This window comes from Diabrotica undecimpunctata, chromosome 6, assembly GCF_040954645.1.
Source record: "Diabrotica undecimpunctata isolate CICGRU chromosome 6, icDiaUnde3, whole genome shotgun sequence".
Classification (NCBI taxonomy): domain Eukaryota; kingdom Metazoa; phylum Arthropoda; class Insecta; order Coleoptera; family Chrysomelidae; genus Diabrotica; species Diabrotica undecimpunctata.
In genome coordinates, this window is record NC_092808.1 from 159,949,757 (window position 1) to 159,970,571 (window position 20,815).

A 20,815-nucleotide genomic window follows, 5' to 3' on the forward strand; every position below is an offset into this window, starting at 1 on the left:
AACCGAGACGATTTTGGACTTCTCGTACAACATTTTGTATTATCGGGGGTCATTTTGTTAATTTTTTCCGTTATCCTAACTTTTAAATCAGCAATACTGTTTGGTCTATTAAAATATACTTTAGATTTTAAATAATCCAATAAAAAGTAACCAAGAGAAGTCAAATCGGGAGATCTAGATGGCCATTCGATCGTTCCACGTCTTCTAATCCACCTATTGGGAAAAATCTCATTTAATTAATTTCTACCTAAAAGTGCAAAATGCGGTGAAGTTCCGTCTAGCTGGTAGTACATAGATCGATCTATCTCATTTGGATGAATAACATCAGCAAAGCATCTTCGTAATGTAGGTAATAAAAAGTTAATCAAAAGATCTAGAAAAACATTAACATGAACTGTGTCCTTAAAAAAATTAGGACCAATAATTTTATTGTTAATGATACCAGCCCAGACGTTAACTTTTTTAGGATATTGCGTGTGAGTCTCAGAGACCCAGTGAGGATTTTCTCTGTTGCAATATGTACAGTTCTGTTTGATAAATGTTCGGTTTAAATGAAATGTCGCTTCATCAGAAAAAAACTGTTTTGTTTATAAACTGCAAATCATTCTGTTTATCATCATTTCACAAAACTCGCAAAATAGATGATTTACTTACATCATTGACGGCGGCAAGTTCTCGAGTTGTTATAGACGGATTTTCTTCAATCTCTAGAAGTACATCTAACTTTTTTTCATCAGTAAATTTACCATTTCTACCTGGTTTTTAAATTTTTCAATTTTTTACATGTTCAGTATAACGAAACTTCTTTTTAATTTTGCTAACTGTAGACTGCGAAACTTGTTGACCACAATATTTATTATTAAACATTTCACAAACCTCCTTTTCAGTTTTTGTTTTATTACCAGAACTAATCATAATTAAAATGTCTATTCCTTGAGTCTCGGACAAATGAGCCATATTTAAATTTAATACGCGCACAAATATTATACTGACGTCTTTTAGTTCCTTTAGATACCTAAATGACAGCAGCCTACTAGATTCAAATCAATTGCTTATTTGGCTTTTTGACTATTTATATCTTTTAATATTTTATTACCTACAAAGTTGTTTCCCTAATATTTAGCAGAACAGATACGAAAATACCTGATTATTTCTAAAGTATATTATAAAGTTTATTGCCTGGTCTATCTAATAGAACAGGCAATATTGCTGATTTAAAAGTTAGAATAACGGAATAAATTAACAAAATTACCCCCGAGGTCATACAAAATGTTGTACGAGAATTCCAAAATTGCCTCGGTTATTGTCAAGAAGTGAATACCGGTGGTCAAGTTGAACATTTAATTTAATTATAAAAATGAATTTTCTCAGTTATGACTGCACAAACTCAAAAAACTTTATATTGCTAAACAGAAAACTAAAATATCTTTCTAACAAGGTACAGTTTCTAACAATTACAGAAACAATACTAAATTTAATACATAGACTCAACCTAGTAAATAAAAAAAAAGATTACAGTATACATTTTTTTTTGTTATATAAAGAACTCTACACAATTCAAAAACTCCACAAAATATATGGCATTCTCTTGATGTCAATTCGTGACGTACCGCCTCTGTTTGAAATTGGATTGTGAATATTTTATATACTTGTTCTGGAGCCGGCTTCGTCTATTATTCAATATCGAATTATGGGCAGGATAAAGGCCCAAAAAGCCTAACGTTTAGGCTTCGAGACCTCGGTTAACTTTCCCTTCTGCTGCATTTTATATCACCTGCGACAAGTTGCGAAAAAACACGGAAAGTAAAAATGGGAAGATGATAGAAAGTTCATATATTCTGCGTCAAAAACAGTGTAAAATAAATATCTGTATAAGAGTTACTAGAGTGTTAAACAAAACATAAAAATATCGTTAACCACTACACACCTTCAATTAGATATTGATGAACGTTAATTCTCCTACAAGAATTACTAAAACAACATCTACTATAATTGATTACATTGTCTCGGATTTCTTACTTCTTAATGTACGCTCTACAATTATTAATGTAGGACCATCTGAACATAAAGCAGTATATACCAAGTTTAACAATCTTAACAAACAATCCCTGAAAATCCAAAGCTTAGGTAGGATTTTTTCCACTGAGAACTTTCTTAAATTAAAAAAAGGGGGCTTGATTTCTGGGTGACACTTTCCCTCTATGGACCTGAGCTATAACTGCAGTGATTTTTTAGATAGGCTTCTCTGTATTTTTAATAAGGTATTTCCCTTAAATTACAATTAACTCAAAACATCACAAACTCTGGACTACCAAAGGTATCCGCATATCAGCCAAGAATATACGTTCACTACTGTACATCAATAAATTTACTACCAACGTCTTTGTCACTGAATATATCTCCGAGTACAGAGAAACCTATCTAAAACTTATCAAAACAGCTAAAAATATGTACAATCAGAATCGTTTGAAAAGGTTTAAAAATGTTGCAAGAGAAACCTGGTCCATAATAAACGATCTTCGAAATAAAACTAACACAGCTCAAATATTTTCTTTTCCAAATCCTGAAAATCTATTTTGCCACAACAAGATCCTATTTTCTATCATCTCTCTAATTCAAAAAAGGTCTCGAATTTGTTCTTTAGAATACCAGTTGATAAATCTGAACTGATCCAAACAATCAGTAGGTTAAAAAACAAATCTATCTGTAGTACTGATAGACTATCCATTAATATTTTCTTAAATCTTCAAAAAAATGTATTGAAAGTCCTAGTCACACTTATTAAAAATTTCGGTAAAAGGGTATATTTCCAGAGTGCCTAAAGATAGCCATTATTATTCCTCTTTATAAGGATATTGAAAAATTGAATTTCTGCACTTATAGACCTATTGCCTTACTACCGGTCCTATCCAAAATTATTTAGAGACTTACAAAAGCCCAAAAATTTCCAACAACTCGACTTCGTCTACGACGTATTCCCCTTAATATTCATCCACAGACAAAGAAATTTATCTTTCGTCTTTTTTAGTTTTCAACAGACAAAATAAAGCAAGACATTTAAACTATCAAAGGTTCTAACCACGATTTTGCAAACTCACTCAATTAATGAAATTACAGAGATTGGTTTCTTGACGTAAACCGCTGCAACTAACGCAATGGGGGAGCGTGCAATTGCGAATTGTCTTGCATCTTTATTTTGGTGTTCTTTCGGTTGGTTGTCTTTTCTTTTGATTGATTTTGTTGTCCTGTTTTAGGTGTGGATCTACCTCTTCAGGATGTGGTTTTTTCCCCACCTGCGGAGGAGGTGGTGCCCAGGTGGTCAGAGGTAAAGGGTTTAAGCTAAACCTGTCCTTTTTAGAAATTATTAGTAAATTGTATAGAGCTAAATACTTATAAAATATAAGTGAATTTCGTTAATAAATGTATAAAATGATGTAAATCGCGGAGAGGGCAATTGTGGCTATATCCTTACTATAGACAGGTATAATTGTGTAATGGGATCGGGAAACCAAAGAAAACCGATCCCTCCGTAGCAAAGCTCTAAGTGAGCTATTTATCTGTTGCGCCGGTAAAAAAGTGGAGCTTCCTCCAGGATATTTATGCATTCATCAGGGAGTTCGTTGCTGGCTAAGGTCAGCAATTTAGTGGGTAGAAAGGGGAGTTTACGTTTGGGAGATCTGATGAATATATTGCCAAAGGATGAGCAGGTAGCTTTAATGATGTTTAGGGCTCTGAAGTTTTGTCCTCGGATGGTTTTTATTGTATAACTCCTGCTCAGAGAAGAGAGCCTCTCATTGATGGGCTGGATGTTCGCTAGTTGATGTATGAGGGAGGAGGGGTAGTCGAGGAGTTTGTAGTTTATGTTTGTTGTGTAAAGTCTTGATTGAACATGGCATATATATATTCAATCACAGGCCTAATGAATGTTTTGTATGTGTGTATAAGTGTACGTGAGTGTGTCCGTCCGAATTTACCACATAGGGCATTGAGTAAACCAACTCTCCCTCTCACCCTGTTACAGCTGTTGCAGCCAAAATAACCCCCAGTTTAGTGTTTCTGTGAACACCACACTAAGGTAGTCTATCTGGTTACGGAGTTGGTCGCCCCAAAGTCTGAGGTCGATTATTTCGGCTAAGTTGTGTGTGGTGTATCTGCTAAAATTGGGGTGTCTAAAGAGAATCAATTGAGGTTTATTTGGTTTAGCTCTTACTCTCCATCAACCGCACCATCTATCAATTTGGTCAAGGTGAGCCAAACCTACATAGAGCATCTGCATCCCGAGATGTTGTTATGAGAGCAGTGTCACATGCTTAGGTAAAAGTGAGGGTGTTTGTGTATCGTGGGTTGGGAAAGTCGCTTTTGTATATAGTGTAGAATATTGGTGCCAACACGGAACTCTGTAAAACTCCTGCTGTAGAAGTAAATGAGGCTGAGCAGCGAATTGTCTTAAGTCACGCATACATTTATAGTTTACGTTCACGCCCTAGAAGATTACTCGCGTTCACGATGTGCCAATTTGCTGTGAATTGCATTGACTTAAAATACTAAAAAAAATATAATATCCACTATTAAAAGTCTGTATACAGCTGTGAATGAACGACTATATGAAAATAAAAGTAGATTAACAACAATGAAGCGACATTGAATTTGTCAGAAATATTGCAGGGAAAGCAATGTCGTAACACTTGATTAATTTGTACATATGGTGAGAATAGATGAAAATAAGTTAATAAAGAAGTTCTTGAGAAAACTTAACTTGACCAAAGTAAAGCTAGAAAAAAGTATTAAGGAACTGGAGAAAAAAGAAGTAAAAGTTTAAAAGAAAATTTATTCAACAATTTTTTGAATAATAAATATTTTTATTTATTTGAAACATCCTGTATATAAGCATATTGTGTTGGGGTAACACGATTTCGTCAAAATCTTGAAATGAATTTGAAAATTCAATTAACCTGGTGTATACGCTCAAATCCTTATCCAAACATAGTCGAGTTATCCCGAAGTATCTTGCCATAATCAGTCCGAGATGTTTATTTATTTAGCACTTGTTCGATCCGAGCCAATTACAGGGCTCAAGGCGCGTTGTTCCGTGGTATTTGCGGCGGTGCTTTAGGTTAGTTAATAAAGCGAAGTAATTGCATTGTCCGAAGGACCTTATCCTTGTCGTCCTCGCCACTTGAGGAGCAAGAGTGGCTCCAGCTCCTCAATCAAGGATTAATTTCCCCAGTTGTCGGAAACGCCGCCATGGTTATTAATCTTCCGGATTAAGATAATCCACTTGAACGGGAGCCGTATGGACATTAATGTTGTAGAAATTGTTAGGAACGGATGCGTCACATTAATGACTTTGTTCTAGTGCCGTGACAAGGTTGTCTACAGATATTAATTATGGAATACACTTCGGAAACTTCCTCGACCTTATAGATTTCATTGACAAAGTCAAGAGGAATAGTCTTAAGGTGAATATAATTAATAGAAACCTCACGATTTGCCCAGGAATATTTAAAATAATTTTTTATAATAAAATAATTATATTCGTATATTGACATTAAAAAAATTTATAATAAGAGAAGGTCCTGCAGTAAGTTTTTATTTAGTTGAAAGATCCCTTTTAAATGATACCCAAAGGACTCTCTACAAATTCCTCTTTGAATTTTGGCAGGGGTGAATGATAGGTTTCCTCCACTGAACATCAGAGCGTTCCGTATACTATTACCGTTTTAACATCCTACCTTTGGATTTTAAATACATTAACATAAATATTAATTTGGGCAATTAATATTTTTGTTTTATTAAACATAAATGCTGCTTCCACTTGCTTTATAGTTTAGAGGCATCGGTATATACAAGGTTATGATTACTGCATGTCTGAAGTTCTTAGAAGACATATTGATATAATGCTTTGAGACGGTTATTAGCTTTTTTTTATGTATGGAGAAATTGATATTAATAAACTCCTGGACAAAATTAACCCACCACTCATATTTTTCTCAATAATTTTTATTTATTGATAATTTACTGTACGACAAGTTGCCTATGGACCTTGTTTGAGAGTGATAGTTGTTATGTAAGCTAATAATAGTCTTGTTTTAACAATAATTTGTATTAAACTTCGTTTTAGACTAAAGTGAGTTAAATTTTTCATTAAAAGTGCCGATTAAGCAAAGTGCTTGTGACAAACAAGCTTTTTATTGTGATATTTTTCATTATATGCATGTTTGGAAGTTGATTTGCATAAAAATCAAATAAAAAAATGAACCGCCAAAGAAATTTGTCAATGGAGGAGGCAGTGCGAGCATCGACTCTCCTAGATGAAGGATATTCAATGCGATACGTTGCAAGACATCATTCCAGCATTAGTCGCAAGGTGAGGCGATATAATGAAACAGGGTCGTACCATCGAAGACCAGGGCAAGGGCGAAAACGTTGCACTAATCAAATTGATAATCGTTTTTTGAGACATCGTGCTCTCAGAGATAGGAGAGTCACCAGCAATTTGCTAAAAAATGAACTAGCAGATGTTCGAAATGTCGCGATATCATCTCGAACAGTTAGAAGACGTTTACATGAAGCAGAATTGAGCAACAGGAAACCGGCCAAAAAACCCTTGCTTACCAGAGAACACAGGGTTCAGAGATTGAATTTTGCAAGATTGCATCAAAATTGGACCATCGATGATTGCAAACGAGTTCTTTTCTCCGATGAGACTAGAGTAAGCCTAAAAGCTCCAGATGGTCGTGAGCGTGTCTGGCGAAGGCGAAGAGAAAGGTTTGCCAGCTGCAATATCTCTCCTAAAGTACCTTTTGATGGTGGCTCTAAAATGTTTTGGCAGGGAATTTGCTTTGAAGCTCGTACGGAGTTGGTCCCCATACGTACGAGGTCTATGAATGCCCATTATTACTTAGACAACATTATTATCGAACATGTAATGCCTTTTGCTTCGTTTCTTGGACCTAATTTTTTATTCATGCAAGTCAACGCTCGTCCTCATGTGGCTCGACAGGTTATTGGCTACCTAAATGATGTTGATATTCCATTATTAGAGTAGCCACCTAACAGTCCGGACATGAATCCTGTAGAGCATCTATGGGACTATCTCAAAAAAGATTCGAAGTCGTAGACCCCCTATTGCCAATCACAACCAACTCATTGAGGCCGTTATTGAAGAATGGGAGAATATTCCGCAAGCTTTTGTTGAACATTTGATATCAAGCATGCCTCGACGCATAAATGCAGTCATAAGAAGTAGAGGAGGGCCTACACGCTATTAGTGTAGATCCAGATGCATTTTATGGTGTTACTTTACTATTTTTTTTCTTTTTGTAATTTGGAGTTATGCTAGCTTATTTACGGATTTCCGGAAAAAACAAATTTTTAAAGAAACAATAAGGCAAATTAAGGTCATGATGGACTTATTTAAGTCATGTTGGACTTATTTGTAGATGTTTATTATTATTTCAATGTAACTTAGTTCTATTTTGTGTTCATATTGTAAATATTTAGATTAATTAAAGTGGTGCGTTAATTTTGACCAGGAGTTTAGTTGGGATGAAAATGTGCTGTTAAAATATTTCTAAAACGGTTTAAATTTACACGGTGGTGGTTAACAGAATTCATAGGCTTTGCCGATGCCAAATATGTTTTCTTCGAAATTCCAGGGAGACTTCACAGTGTAAACTTTGTCGAGTTGTTTTATCAAATATGGTTTTGCTGAATCGTAAATAATACAAGAGTAATTGAGTTTGGACCTGATTAATGACTTTAACAAGTACTTTTCTGGCAAGGTGAAGTACCTTGGTATTACCCTTGACAAGAAGTTAACATGGAACTCACACTTAGATGGTAGAGCTAAAAGAGCATATATTGCCTATGAGCAGTGTCGACGCACCTGGGGCCTCACGCCCAGGGTGATCGCCTGGGTCTACATCGCTGTCATTAGGCCAATGCTAACTTACGGAGCTATTGCCTGGGTACCAAAAGTGCTACAGACAACAGCGATTAACAAACTAAACCATATTCAGCGGATGGCTTGCATAAATAAAACAGGTGCCATGAAAACAACACCAACTGCTGCAACGGAGTTGATAATTGGCATCACGCCTCTAGATATATATGTCAAAGAGGTGGCGCTAGTGACGATGATGCGACTGCGCTCAGCTGGTGCAAACCTTGATGTAGGAATGGGACAATTGAGAACTCGTTTCTGGCGAGCAGAGTTGGATGCGTTACCACTCCTACAGGCAGGCTGCGACTCAATTGAACCAAAGTTTGTCTTTAACAAACCCTACAAAATTGAGACAGGATAGTATATGAAGACAAACGTGGCAAATGCCTATTGCATATACACCAATGGCTCCAAAATGAAAGAAGGTTCAGGATGCGGGATATACTCCAGATCACTGAACCTAAGAATAAAGTGGGGTATGGGCAAAAATGCCAGCATAGTTCAGACAGAACTGACTGGTATCTCCATAGCCGCAAAAGAGATAACCCAAAAAGGTATTGCAGGGAAAACTATAATGATCTGCACAGATAGCAGACAAGCGCTACTAACCTTGAATAGACCACGTGTCACATCAGGTTTAGTAATGGAGTGTCACGAGTCACTAACTCAAGCTTCGAATGGTAATACCATCATCCTGAGGTGGGTTAAAGGACACAATAGGAATAAAGGCAACCGCATTGCTGACCAATTAGCTAGGAAGGCGGCAGGCCTAAGACTCTTAGGACCTGGGGATCTTTTTGGTTGGTCAACTACAACAATCGCGGAAATTGTCAAATGTCACTTCCATACGCAAACCGTAAAAAGATGGGAAGAAGGAAAAGGATGTAAACTTGCCAGGGTAACACTAAGTAACCTTGAAGGGTCAACATCTAAGAAGTACTTAGGAATGACCAGGAAAAACCTACGTTTGGCAGTTGGTTTTTTAACTGGTCATTGTCAACTAAGCAAACATCTTCATACACTGGGGCTAGCAGACACACCTCTATGTAGGAAATGTGAACGAGAAGACGAAACTGTAGAGCATGCCCTGTGGAATGCCCGGAGTTATCGTTAATACGAGAGTACGCGTTCGGCGAATCCTGGCCCACACCTGGCCACATAAGAGAGATGTCTCCTGGTGACTTGGAAGGTGGAAAGTCCACCTTCCTAAAAATGGCAGGATGAACAATGAGCTAAGGGTGACAGCTCCCTAAAAGGATGCACAATGGGTCAATTGTGGCCTAAGTGCTGTGAAACTTAACTCGCCATCCCTACTCTACAGATACAGATACAGAAGTACTTTTTAGATCATGAATGTGGTGATATTCCTAGAATATTTGTTGTCGAATGTCATGCCTAAAGAATGATATACCCTCTTTTTCTTGAAATAACATAGATTTTAATTTTGTTATTGATAATTAAATACCAGTAGAATTTGTCTATGATTTGAGATTCTATAGTACTTTCTGTAGGTGGGCCTGGAGAGTTTTATCATTTATTTTCATAACAAAAATAATTAAATCATCAGCAAAGAGTATAGCTTTTATTGGTAAGTCACAAGTAGGGATAATATTATTTATTGTAATATAAAATAGGAAAGTCCTTAAATTAGACCCTTGGAAAATTCCCTTTTTTATAATTTTTGTATTAGATAAAGTACCGTTAACTCGTACACTGAAGGTCTGATGAGATAGGAACTCTTTTATGAATTGTACTATATTACCTTTTATTTCCCATCGACCAAGTATTTGTCGCCAAACTATATCGTATGCTGTAGGTTTACGTCAAAAAATACTGCGATACATTTTTATCCACATGTCATTGCATAATGAACCTCAGACTCTAAAGTAATAAGATTATCCAGTGTTAAAAAATTGTTTCGCAATCCGCTTTGTTCCGGGACAAGTAATTTTTTATCTTGTAAAAACCACGTTAATCTGTTGGACATGATTTTCTCGAGGACTTTACATATTACACAATTTAGAAAAATAGGTCTATATAAATGTAACAGAGATTTCGGTAGATTTTCTTTATAAATAGGTATGACGATAGAAAACTCCAGATTTTGGGAACTTGCCATGTCTCCATATATTACAGTAGTTATCCAGCAAGAGCCTCATTAGAGACGAAGGAAGTCTTTGCAGAAATATTGTAGGTGTAGATATATGTTATCAAGATCGGTGGAAGAGTTTTTCGTATTACGGAATGAGTATTTAAATTCATACATGTTTATGGATAATTTAAAGGAGAAGGGACATCAATCGGTATATCAATATCCAAAAAATCAATAAAAATGTTTTTAAAGCAGAAGGGTTATAGGAAATAAAAAATAAAAATCGGAGATACTTATTATTTTTTTGTTTAATTTCAGAAAATATTTTTAACCTAAGTCATATATTTTTAATAACTATTTATAAGTAAAGTTAACGTATTTTATTTATATTTGTGAATAAGAGAAAATAACTGTTTAGACATAATATGAGAATGTTACTTTGTTTATTTTTGAAGAAGAGTATAAGACCTGATAGCTATAATGTTAGTTTTTAGTACTCATGTTTTATACGCTAAGTAATGTTTAATGTTTAATGTTTAAGAAATGTTTCTACGCTAAGTAGAAAAGATAAAAACTTTTTCAAAAAAATAAAGATTAAGAAAAATAAACTTTAAGATAAAAATATTAAGATAGTAATACTTATAGAATCAATTACAGAACATATACAATCTTGGTTTTTAAAACAGTCCTCTATAAACATATATTTATTTTAATAACTTTCTATTATATGGTTTATTTACAAGTAATTTCAGTTATACTAACGTCATGGAAACCCAAGGTATGGTCCGATATTCAAATTCATCAAAAGTGGTTATCTAACAATGCTTCGTATCCGCTGACACTTCCTTGAGAGCTGAAATTTCAATTTCAACTTTACACAAAACTGGCTATCTCTGAGATATCGAACGATGGTTTGCATTGAAATTGGAATATTGTCTATCAGAAAACAAAACTGGTTAGTGACACAACGTCCATTTGAAGAAATAAAACATAATATTTACCGATCAATTCTATATCATTTTTATTAATAGAAAAATATTTCAACAATATATTAAAAATTTCATAATAGTATTACAAAAATAATTTTTTGCCATATGTTTTAAAGTTTTTTGACTAAAAACTTATTTTCTGCAACTTTTTTTTAATAAAAACATTTTTGTGTAGCTTACAATGATAACTATAACTTAACCTTTAAAACTTTTTTTATATTACTCGTATTTTTCTTCTTAAGATTCGTCTGTTACGAATTTTGACTACTAACATAGCTATTTTCAATTTATTTGCTGCTGCTCTGGATAGTTCAGTGATAGATAATACATAAAACCAAGATTATGTAGCAGGGAAATTATTTGTCGGCACAGACTTCTATGTCGGAGTTTTTCGTACAATACAAGCTGTAATAAACCACAGCGCTGTTGATTGCTCATTATGTACCCAAGATATCTAACTTGGACTTCTTGAGAGTTAAAACAATTTCACATTCCTTACCAAGTCTTCTCATGACATAACTATTTGATACACAATCCACACAGATGATTCCCGATATTCTTATGTAGGACCATATCTTAAAAGTGATTATAGTCACTTAAGAAATGTTTCGATTAGTAATATTCTACTTCGTTAAGAAAAACCGAAAGACCACAAAAGCGAAGTAGGCGGCTATTGGTTAATATTAAAAATTATGGTAATTGAAAATATTTCTTATTTTATAAAATGCTGCTATAGCCCTCTCTATGAACTGTTTTTTAATTGACATAGGCAAGTAGTATGTAGCCAGTCACAACATGCTAATTTTCTCTAAACAAAAGAAAGAAATTTCTCTAGTATAATGTAAAACTATAATAAAAATTTCAAACTTAAATAGCAATACAAATTTTAAGCATTAAAATAATTATTAGGGGAAAGGTAGGTATAAAACATGAATACTCGTTTGTCGTCTAGGATCCATCAATACATTGTTTTTAAGACCCACTAGACCAGGTCATGCACAGGAGGTAACGACAAATCTGGTCAATCAAAGGCTATGTTTCTCATTACACTAAAATATTAAGCTTGATTTTGAAGATATATTCCATTCCATTCCATCTTTCGTTTGATTTATGTATTTTTTACATTCAAGGAAAATGCGATTCTAATGTCCTTCTTTTTGGCACTCTCCACATAATTTTGAATTTACAATTTTTAATTTTTTCAGATAACTAGGACAATAGATGTGTCCAAATTTTATTCTAATTAGTGATGTTATATAACTTCGTAAAACAAAATACTTTTTAAACCAATAAATACGTGATTGAAGGCTGTATAGACGCAAATTGCGAGGAAGCATGTGTACGGTTTATTTGCCATGATTAATTCCATTTACTATTGATATTATTTTTAACTTTTGTAAATATGTCTTGTCTACAGAGCGTTGACCCCAGAAAATGAAAAATCCTTTGGTTCTTATAAATGTCTAAAGAAGTTTTTTAGTTTTTGGATATATACATTTAGATTATTAGTAGGAAATTTTAAAGTTTAAATAGCTAACATAATAAGTTGTAGTAAGCATTGTAACCGATGTATTATAAGTTTGTTAATGCTTTATATATTGGTATAGCTTTAGCACTATAGTTTGAAAAATTAGAATCCAGTTGACAAAGTTTTTCTGCTTTAGTTAGTGCGATATACAAAGCATATCCAGTACGAACAGTAGACTTTGAGGCATCAGTCTAAATAACTAGAGGGTCTGAGAGACTAGCCAAATAAAACCCCAAAATAGAAGAATTTACATGATACTTTGGTTGTATAGAAATTATAGGTTGAAAGCACGAATTAAAATGTTTGATATTTAAATTATCCTCTAATTTAAAGTTATAATCAAAATTTGAAAGGCTCCTAAAAGCCGTACAAAGTGGAGATGAATTCTTGAGTCTCGAAAATCGATTAGTTAAATCTTCAATATTCAGTTTGCTGATATTTGAGTAGAGACTAGAATTATGATACCGTGTCTGTAGACCTTACGGGCTATCTGTAAATATTGTTGTATCGTATGTATATGAAATTATATGTTTTCCATTTATCAGTACGCCTTAATCGTTGGGTTCTAGAAGTACTTTAAATGTCTCTTCTGACTTGATATTTAAAAGTAATTGCGATAAGACGCGTTATTGTCTAATACACTTGTTTATGGCCAATGCTACTTTATATAGATATTAGTTTATCGTGTTTACTCTAAAAAATCCGATAGATCTGATCTGATAGAAAATTTGATATTCGTCATAACAAATACATACTCTATATATAAAACTTCGACGCTGGAACAGAACTTGTGTAACAAAAGTATTACTGACAGTATCTCTAAAACCAAACTCTGTATATACATTAAAGGCTCTTTACATTTTCTATAGATCCTTTTGTGAATTATTTTTAGGAAATGATTAGGTAAATTACTTTAAGCCAATAATTATATATTCCTCCCAACTTTTTTGCATTTGGGTTTATTAACAGAAATCAGAATTACTTCAGATTTTTTTTAAAGTTTAGCAAATGCACAAGTACAATTTTTGAGGCATTGATAGATAGTAGTCATTAAATAGTTTATATTCAAAATATTCATTCTTTGATTTTTAAAAGTTTGGCGAAGGTGCCGGAACAATTGTTGTACCCTTAATAGGATTTATTAAATTGTGTATATTGTTCCTCTTAATTTCAAAAGTTTGGCGAATGTACTGCATCAACTTTTGAACCGCTAATTCGGTTTATTATTTTTTTTGAAGTTTTTTAAAGGAAATTATTGCTTAAAATTTCAATTTCATTTGCAAAAGTTTTCATTTTTAAATCTCTTGGTAGTTATCTTAAAACTTATCTAATTTAAACTTGTATGGGTTACTTCATATTAAGGATATAGCTCACGTAGTTAAATACGGTCGTAAGGGTTCAGCAGATTTCGGCATAAACATTTTCAAAGACCAAAAACAAGGGAATTTGATTTTAATTTTACCAGAAAAATTTTGATTTGGACCTGTAAAAATATTTTCTACTTTACCTTTTATGAAAACTACACAATCGATTTAGAAAACTAGAACTGATAAAAAACAAGATATTTTTTAAGTCATTGAATTAAAAATACTTTATATTTACTCCACAAGCGCCAAAATTTTATTTTCGTTATGTTGAGCTGTGCTACAAAACATATCAAAAACCTATACCTCAGTAATGTTTTATTTAAAATCTGTCTGCGTTTATTTTTAGAAAGATACCTTACCCGTTAAGAATCAAATCCTATTAACATTGCTTTTCTTCTTTTTCAGAAAACGGCGTACCTTCTCAGCCGCCATGATCCGGCTGTTGGGTACACGACTTTTCACTCGTCTTTTGTTATTAGTGTGCTCTTTGAGTCTCCTCAGTTTGTTGTTCCTAAGCCGATGCGGATTTCACGGCCTCGACGCTACTTCCAATGCCGCCAACTCTCCCAACTCCGCGCTGGATCCTCAGGACCCCGCCGACGTCCAGCCCGAAGCTCAGGTCGCTTTCCTCGATGGTGAGTTATTAATTTTTCTACAATTTTCTTGTGGATTATGAGGGATTTGCGATGGAGGAAGTTACTGCTAAGCGTTTATAATAGAGGAATTTTATTTGTACCCAGTGGCGTCCATTAGTACTTGTACAAAATGTGTTTACTCTTTGTTCAATGAAAAAAGTTTAGTTAATTTAATATATTACATATATATATTACATATAATATTTACTAATAATTTATAATAATACTAGAGGTCGTACGTAGAATGGACAAGGAATGCGAGATCACTAACACAATCAAAGAGCGCAAATTAGAATATCTTGGCCATGTTATGAGAAATGAACAGAGATATGGCTTATTGCAACTCATTCTTCAGGGCAAGGTATTTGGAAAGGGAGGACCAAGGAGAAGAAGAATATCTTGCCTTTAAAACATAAGGAAGTGATTTAATACGTCTATAAAAGGACTATTTTGAATAGCTGCAAGTAAAGTTAGGATAGCTATGTTGAACAGCAGCTAACAATTCTAATAACTGGATAATAATTTGTTTTATAGTAGCTAATTTTGATTTGCACAAAGTAGATTTACGTTGAGTATGTTGCAAATATCAATACTATGAATAAAAGTGACACAAGCGTATCCCTTTTCACTGGCATTGACAAATACATGAAACTCTAAGATGGGAGACAAAGAAATATTCAAAAAAACGAGGAATTTTTATCTTTGAAATAAGAGATAATTTGATCTTATATTGCTCTTATACACGAATTATTTGCGATGATGGCTGATCATGTCATTTAAGAACTGTTGCCCAATGTTGATAGATTAAATGTTTAAGGAAAAAAGGTAATAGGTGTTAAGTAACAGGTAACAGTAACAGTAACAGTAAGGATCATAAATTCGAGCTTATTCGGATAAAACAATCTGTTGGTACAAGGAATGTCCTGCAATTTGAAAATTGAATCCTGAAAATTGAAAGACATCGAACTATCCAACCCACTACAAACCAAGGATTTTTAATGAAGGACCATTTGATTTTGGATCAAAATTAATGAAGTGAGGAGTAATTTCCAATTCAAGAAAGTGCAATAGCATTTCATATCATAGTATCATTCTAACACCATTTTGAATAAAAAAGGTACCAACATAAATGAAATTTCCATAAAAAATAATTAAAATGTTTTCACTTATAAGTGTCTGATTGATGTATAGTTAATAACTTTGACTTATTAGTGATATATCCACTGGTTAACCATATATCCTCAGTCGATTTAAGGCAGCTAAACAGTTGCGGATATTAGAATAATTAAATGAGTTAAAACCAAAATTTAAATTGTAATTTTTTTGAAAATCCCATGACATCCATTTTATGACTTTTCTTAAGGTACACTCATAAGGTTGATAAATAAAATATTTTATTGACATTTCATATTTACATTAATAAAATAGTTATTTTATAGCAATACTAATATGGATAAGCAATATTATAAGTAGTATAAGCAACATCAATGTATCATTTTTGATTTTCATCGTAGAAATTAAATAATGGACCAGATAACCTCCCACACATCAACATGAGATCTCAAGTCGTATGTCAGTGATTTAAAGTGGGAGATCGTGTCGGAAAGTTTGTGTAGCGTCATCCTCCCTTTTGTAGAGATCGCAATATAAGTTGAAGGGAGAAGTTAAGACCGGCTTAGCAAGGGTTGATTGATGCCATCTAATGTCGAGAACGACTAATATCGATGAAAATATTCCGTTCCCCTCTTTATGCTCCTACCATTTCTCTTGCGAAATTAATGGCGGTCTCGTGTTAAAATTCAGATGCTGAAGATGATATTTGGAAAGAAGATGTGTACTAATGATTGGATTATGTACAGGGAATTTGCAAATATCATTATTAATGTTTTTAACACATAATTGATTTATCGTTTTTAGAAACCTTCCTCAGTAAAATGATTGCCTGTTTATATTAAATTTAGAAGCACCTTTTTAGATTATAAAATAAGAGCTTTAGGAACGTTTATTCTTCTTTTCATATTTAGATATAAGTTTTCTGATAAATAAAAAGTGGACTTGAATAATAGCAAAAGTTTAAAAAGAGAGTCAAAAGCCTATCAACTACAATATGTAAATTAAAATTTCGGTATTTTTACAGACTTTTTATTTGTAAATTTAAAAATATAAATGAACAGAAAAAAATAAAAATGTTTTTAATAAAAACAAAAGAGACTGAAAGGGAGTGAGTACGATTAATATTTTCATGTCAATTCTATAATAGTAAAAGTTTTCTAGTGAGACAAAATAAGAAATTATGCAAATAATCCATTGAAATATTACATTTTTTATGGCGTCACGTGCATTTTTTAGAGAACGCGCTTTAATTTTTTTAATAAGCTTAATAAGTTTGTGGAGTTGCCTCCCTTGTTTCCCAGCTGTCATGTCCCCTAATTGCCCGGGTTTCTATATCTTGTAAACTAGTAGCCCTATAGAAAAATTTTATTAGACATTATTTGTAGAAAATTAAATTGCCTACAAATTTAGTTTTATTATGGTAAAATTCAAATGTCAAAAAAGCAGTTCTAGCAGAAGCCCAGGAACCACCTTTACACATACGTAGGCAAATGTTAGCCAACAAACGTCTAATAACATACAGATCGTTTAATACAACTATGGTTCACAAAATAGGTTTACTTTTGACAGAAAATTTTACAAATTCTTATTGGAGAATAAAAAATTCTCCTCCTCTTGCAGAATCTTTTATAGGTACGAATTCATTTCAATCTTATATATTACAGCTCCCAAAATTTCCTTTTTACATACAAGACTTTGAAGTTCTGATAGACAAACCAACCTGATAATGCCCTCTTATTCAGACTTGCCAATTTTAACTAATATGATATTCAAATCCATACTAAGCAAATTAGGGGAAGATTTAACAATAATTTATACAGATGGTTCAAAAACTGTTGAAAGTACTGGTTTCGCTTTTTTTGTTTCAAACAGCAATTATGTTGAGAAATATCGAATTCCTGAATGTTGTTCTATTTTTACAGCCGAGGCTGCTGCTATACAGAAAGCACTAACTTGGTGTGTCACTAATTATTGTGAGAACATCGTAATAGTATCAGATTCTCAGGCAGTATTACAAGCTATTCGTAGCCATCCATTGGTATGGCAAAAAATACATCTGAGGTATCAGAAATTACAAATTTTTACTACTTTAAAGATCTCTTTTCTATTATCAGGAGTATTGGCAGGGAAAGATGGATGTCAAAATATAAAGAGGTTCAGAAGACTTCAAGAAACCATTACTTTTCTATTCATCCATGCTTACCAAAAAATATTCCCCATTTTAATTTTAACTATAATAAAGTACATTCTTCGTTAATAACCCGGTTAAAACTTAACCATGGCCTCTTTCCAGAGCATCTGCATAGGATTGGAATCTATGAAACCCCTTTCTGTCCTTGTGATGGTAAATCTGTCGGAGATTTGAACCACTTATTTTTCGATTGTCCTAATCATAGGGAACAGACTCGAAGCCTATATCTAGATTTAATTGATCTCAATATTAGCCTACCAGTTAACATCAGCAATCTGTTATCTTATTCTGACAAATCTATATATAATATTCTAATCAAGTTTATAAACGATTCTAAAATAAAAATTTAAACATCCTTATAACAATTTTCTGCGGCAAAAAGATTTTTTGTCTAATGCCATCTCTCTCTCTCTCACACACACACATTATGGTAAAATCAAAATTAACGAAAAATTCTTGAACAAATTTTCTTTTTGGCCTTAACTCTTTTCTCTCGTTATTCTTTAATAAAAGGATGCCAGTGCAATATTATAGAGGAATTAACAATTTTTTCTGGGTTTTACAGGACTCCAAAGTTGACCGGTTTCTTAATCTTTGCCCACTGTCGTTGCCTAACCTTTTTTGTATATCTTTTTTTATCGTGGAAATAAAGATGATTCTCTAACAGCGTGAGATACAAACGATTGGCCAAGACAGTGACAAAAATTACACTTAACTTATCACCGCTTTCGCCAACACAAGATGCAGCTCGTTCCTACAGTGTTAATGTTTGTCATCAGGAAACATTGCGATTCTGAAGATTAAGAATTTAAAAAGCATTAAGAAACTTGGATACTAATCAACACTCAAGCATCTCCCAAACTGTGAAAGTATGTGTGGTTGCCGACAAGTAGGCCTAAAATGTTCTACAGTGTGCCACAATTGTGTTGGAAAGACCTACAGTGACATCATAGAAATATTAAAATTAATCAAAAAATCTGAAGAATTTGAAGATAAATTACCCACAATGATACCAATTATTTTAACTTTCGTTTATGCGCAAACATTCATCTTTGATACTGAATTAGATACAGAACCGCAGCCTGGATCATTAAAGAAAATGAAAAAATAATAGCTGAAAAACAACTGTTCGAATATAAAATTATTCTCAATATTATCTCGCCTGAAAATTGTTAGTGAATTAAGTCTAATGGTAATACCACTTCAAAAATCATGACTCCATACTCTACCTTATAGGTTGTGGTGAAAAAATTTGATATTAAACTATTAATAACATAGGAATAATAATAACAACATTTCTTTTAAATGTGCCTATCTTCTAGAGATATTGGCGACTACATGGACCCATCTTATTCTATTCATAACAGCTCGAAATAAATTAGTTGACGTTAGACCAGTCCACTTTCTAAGATTAGCCAGCCAGGATATATGCCTATATCCAGGGCCTCTCTTACCCTTAATCTTTCTTTGTAGACAAAACTGTAAAAGTCGGTATTTATTATTACACATGATATGGCCGAAGTAAGCCAACATACCCTCAACATATATCGGTAGCACTACATTTCAAATGCATCTAATCGTTTTATGGCATCTTCTGTAAGGCTCCAGCTTTTTACTCAATAGAGGAAACTAAAGACGTAACATCTAAGAATTGTTATGCGTATATTGATACTTAAAGATAGGTTGCTGAGAATCTTCCTAAGGCTGTTAAAAGAGCTTCTGGCTTTTTCAATACTAGTTTTTATTTTGTAGTTGTGATCCCAAGTATCCTTAATATTGCAGCCCAAATAGCATATTTTTTCCACTCTTTCTAACGGTGTAATGGTGTAATAAAAAATATATAATAAAAAACTAAGCCTAATGGTTCGTTTTTATCGTATTATTATGAGTATTCAAGAACTTGCTCAATCTTGGAGCGCTATAAAACCCAGAAAAATTAATAAAATTTTACAAACTTATAGGGAAAAATATTAGTTGCAAAATTCTGTATAATATGGCTATTATTTTATTGTAAAATGACTAGGAAAAAAGTATATAAAAATAGGCCGAAAAGAAAATATGTTCAAACATTTTTAGTAATTTTAGTTATTAACTTTTGATTTTTTATTTTACGATTAAAAGTAATATAAAGACAGTTTTAGATAATTTATTTTGCTACAAATAATGTTTCATAACATTTTCTGTAATGTTGCTTGTTTACGAGATACAGCGCGAAAACCCTTGCACCCTTATTCCAATAGGGCAAGAATATCTAAGAACCCTGTTTAATCTAGAGAAACTAATCATGTTAAACAAATTTGTAGTAAAAATTACTCTATGAAAATCCCTGTATAATATTGATTTGAAGTCAATTTTTTTGTAAAATAACCAGAAAAAAAGTTAGAAGCTCCAAAAAAATTTTTTTTGTAATTTATTTGTAATTTTTATATTTTCAATTTTACGATATAAAATAATACAAAGAAAGGTGTAGAAAATTTAGTTTGTTACAAATAATCTTTAATAAAATTAATTTTTTGTAGGACTGCTAATTTACGAGATACAGCAAGAAAACCTTGTGTCCTCCTTTTTGCGAACGATGGCAATCTCACAAACTTGAACTTAAGCTTATATTAACCACGCCCATATTTAAAAAAAAAATGTGTCCTTTCAAAATATCTTAAAATAACTTTTTAGTGAAATACAATGTATATTTAGGTTCCTAGTTATATTAGGCTCCAATGTTGATTTTTTGACTAGCTAAATATGTTGTAAACTACTACAAAATCTTACTGTATTAATTATAATAGTTAATTGTGCTTTTTACGTAACTGTTCATAATTTAAACACGTCGACGATATAATTTAAAGAAAATTAATAATAAAGAGTAATATATTTATCGCCATTAACCATTTTTTATAATAGAAAGCCATAAAAATTACCAGGTAACTAAGTATTAGTTTTACCTATTTATTCGAC

At 32.8% G+C, this 20,815-nt stretch overlaps 1 protein-coding gene across 1 annotated transcript in view; it reads left to right on the plus strand.

Moving 5' to 3' along the window:
* Csgalnact (Chondroitin sulfate N-acetylgalactosaminyltransferase) overlaps positions 1 to 20,815 on the plus strand; it is a 525,789-nt gene that overhangs the window by 259,608 nt on the left and 245,366 nt on the right. Inside the window, exon 4 of the mRNA XM_072535954.1 lies at positions 14,327 to 14,556. Within this exon, the coding sequence (XP_072392055.1) occupies positions 14,327 to 14,556 (230 nt within the window). The remainder of the gene's footprint in view (positions 1 to 14,326; positions 14,557 to 20,815) is intronic.